Source organism: Biomphalaria glabrata, chromosome 10, assembly GCF_947242115.1.
Source record: "Biomphalaria glabrata chromosome 10, xgBioGlab47.1, whole genome shotgun sequence".
NCBI classification, from domain to species: Eukaryota; Metazoa; Mollusca; class Gastropoda; family Planorbidae; genus Biomphalaria; species Biomphalaria glabrata.
The window spans coordinates 41786234-41788894 of record NC_074720.1 but is presented as its reverse complement, the minus strand read 5'-3'; the positions used below and the strand labels follow the sequence as shown (position 1 = coordinate 41788894).

General features: G+C 33.3%; 1 protein-coding gene across 1 annotated transcript; it reads left to right on the top strand.

Annotated features, from left to right (window-relative positions):
• Positions 1-269: 269 nt before the first annotated feature.
• Positions 270-1794, top strand: LOC129928580 (cyclin-dependent kinase 7-like). Its single transcript, XM_056043240.1, has 4 exons — positions 270-674; positions 1139-1357; positions 1457-1572; positions 1710-1794. Exons 1-4 carry the CDS (start codon positions 270-272, stop codon positions 1792-1794), a joined length of 825 nt encoding a protein of 274 aa, XP_055899215.1.
• Positions 1795-2661: the final 867 nt, after the last annotated feature.

Below are 2661 nucleotides of genomic sequence, written 5' to 3'. Positions count from 1 at the left end.
TTATAAATACTTACCAGTTGGTTTAACTTTCTTCATACGCAGTTTTCTCTTGCAGTGACTCGTACTTGTTTTTTAGACAGCTGTGTGATATTTGTTGGATTGTGGAGTTTGAGTTTGACTTATATTCTAACTACTTGGAATAAATTCACATTTTGTGGGCTATAAAAGTATTTCGCATTTTGTGATTCATTCTGAACTGAATCTGTAAGTAGTACATTTTAAAAAACTTTCTTGATATCAAATTCATTGATCTCAATCATATCTGTGAGATGGCTGCCAATCAATGTCCAGTTATTGATGAAGTCATTTACACTGATGTGTTTACCCAATTTCATTTGATTGAAGGCCCTGTACTGGGTAGTGGAACATTCGGGACAGTGCTTCTTGCCACGAGTGATGATAACCCTAATGATCAAATGGCGGTCAAGATGTTTTACTTGCATAGACCTGAAGCAGGAGAAAAAAGAAAGAAGCGCAATGATGAGACACTCAATATGTTTTTGAAAGAAACAAAACTGATGAAGCGACTTAAACATGCTAACATCATGCCAGTTCTGTCTGCTGTTCAGACACCATCTACCTTGGCACTGTTCTTGCCGTATTGTTCTCGAGGTACCCTGATGGATTCAATCAAAGTCTTAAATCTAGGAGATCAGACTAAATACATCACACAGGTATGTTTATCCGTTTTTTTTTAAATATATTTTATTTAATTAAGATTTAAGTATATAAAAAAATACTTTAAAAAATTAATAGCCAATTCTGGCATGTATAACTCGACTTTAAATGGCTCAATGGTATTGTTATTTATGATATTTATACATACTTCAGCTTATAACTTCTTAACATAAGCCCCACATGATTCAGTAGTATTATAAAAATATTTTCTTATGTGATACACTCTTGTCTAGAAAAGATTCATAGATGTACTCTTATTTAAATGCCCATATACATGATATACATCTAACTTGGTTAAAGTCAACAATTTATCAGGAATAAAGAAATTCAGTGAAAATATAAAGTCTTATAATAATAAAATTGTCAATATATATATAGACTATTTTTCTTAAAATAGTTAAACATATCCTTATAATTTTTTTAAAAGTATCAACATCATTTCATTTCTATTTCTTTTCAGTTGTGCCAAGCAATCCATTACTTGCACCAGAAATACATTGTCCACTGCGACATCAAACCTGCTAACATTCTTCTTGACGATGATTCTAACGTGCGTCTCTCGGACTTTGGACTTTCTCGGGCACTACCCAACCCGAATGTAGAGATTTTCCAGGACTTTGGAACCAGATTCTACCGCGCTCCAGAGACCTACTCTGATGAGAGGGTCAACCCGTTTAAGGTAATTTATCATATATACAGTTTGATAGTAATTATGTTTTAAATAACGTTGTTTTTCTGATTAGTATTATTCTACATATCGTGATACATTTGTCCTCAGGTTGACATGTATGCCTTTGGTATCACTTGCTGGGTTATATTGTTAAAGAAGAGACCTGCCAATGTAAACTTTGTGGAAATGATTAACGCTGATTTAAATGTTCTGTTTGACTACAAGTGAGTTATTTTATGTAACACATTAATTCAATGTTATTGTTTCCTTCCTTTTCATTCTTAGAATTTGTTTTTTTGTTATAGTTACCTGTGTAGTCACTTTTTCATTATCTCATTTTAAACATTGTTACTTTCTCTAGGAGAATGGTGACCTTTCTGTTGGTTAGTGACCCAATCTACAGACCAAATGCCGACAAGGTCCTGGAGATGCTGGAACAAATGTAACTGTCACATGTCCAGGTGATACTGGAGTGTAAGGTAACCTTAAGAGTAGACCTAAAAGGTTTGTCTCTAAGCTTATTTACATCCGGTTTAAAGGTAAATATGACAAAGAAATCAGAGATTGAGTCTCTATGATGTTGATATGACTAATAAATTAAAAAACCAGGTAAAGATAGTCAGTCAAAGTACATTGCATTAGTCGAGGTAAATCATTGTGACTAAATGCAAATACAACAGGTCAAGGCTGGGGGTGGGTGAGCATTTAGCTTCCATGTGTTTTTTTAAGACAACATGCAATGTGTTATGAACACAACTTCATGACTTGTTTAGCTACAAGGACATAGATGTATATAAAGTGAGCGAACGCCCATTAAATAGTTCTAGAGATTTAACGTCAATTAAAAGACAAAGTGTTGCGTGAAATTAAATTTTCAAACTATTTATTTCTTCACACATTTCATTTCCTAAAGAAGAAGTTGAGTTTAGTCCACAGGTTTGAGTCTAGTGTTTGACCACTTCCAAGAATTGAAGACCATGCGTGACCTATATCACTGGTCCGGAAGTAATCAAATCAGTGAAGACATAAAATCTACAGAACCTATAGTGACGTAAGTCTTGTCTTTAAAGGTAAGAACTCTGCGTGTATGTGTGTGTGGGAGTAATAATGTAGCCTAACGACAGAAATGCAGAAATTCTAATGTAAATATTAACATTTTATAAAACTTTGAGGAAATAAAAAGTGAAAATATCTTCTAATTGTGTATAATTTTTTATGTTATGTGATTAATCTTGAATTAAACATTTTAAAATCTGAATCGACTTTCTTGTGTTTTTATTGTCTCACTGTCAAGAACAAATGTGACCCACCGA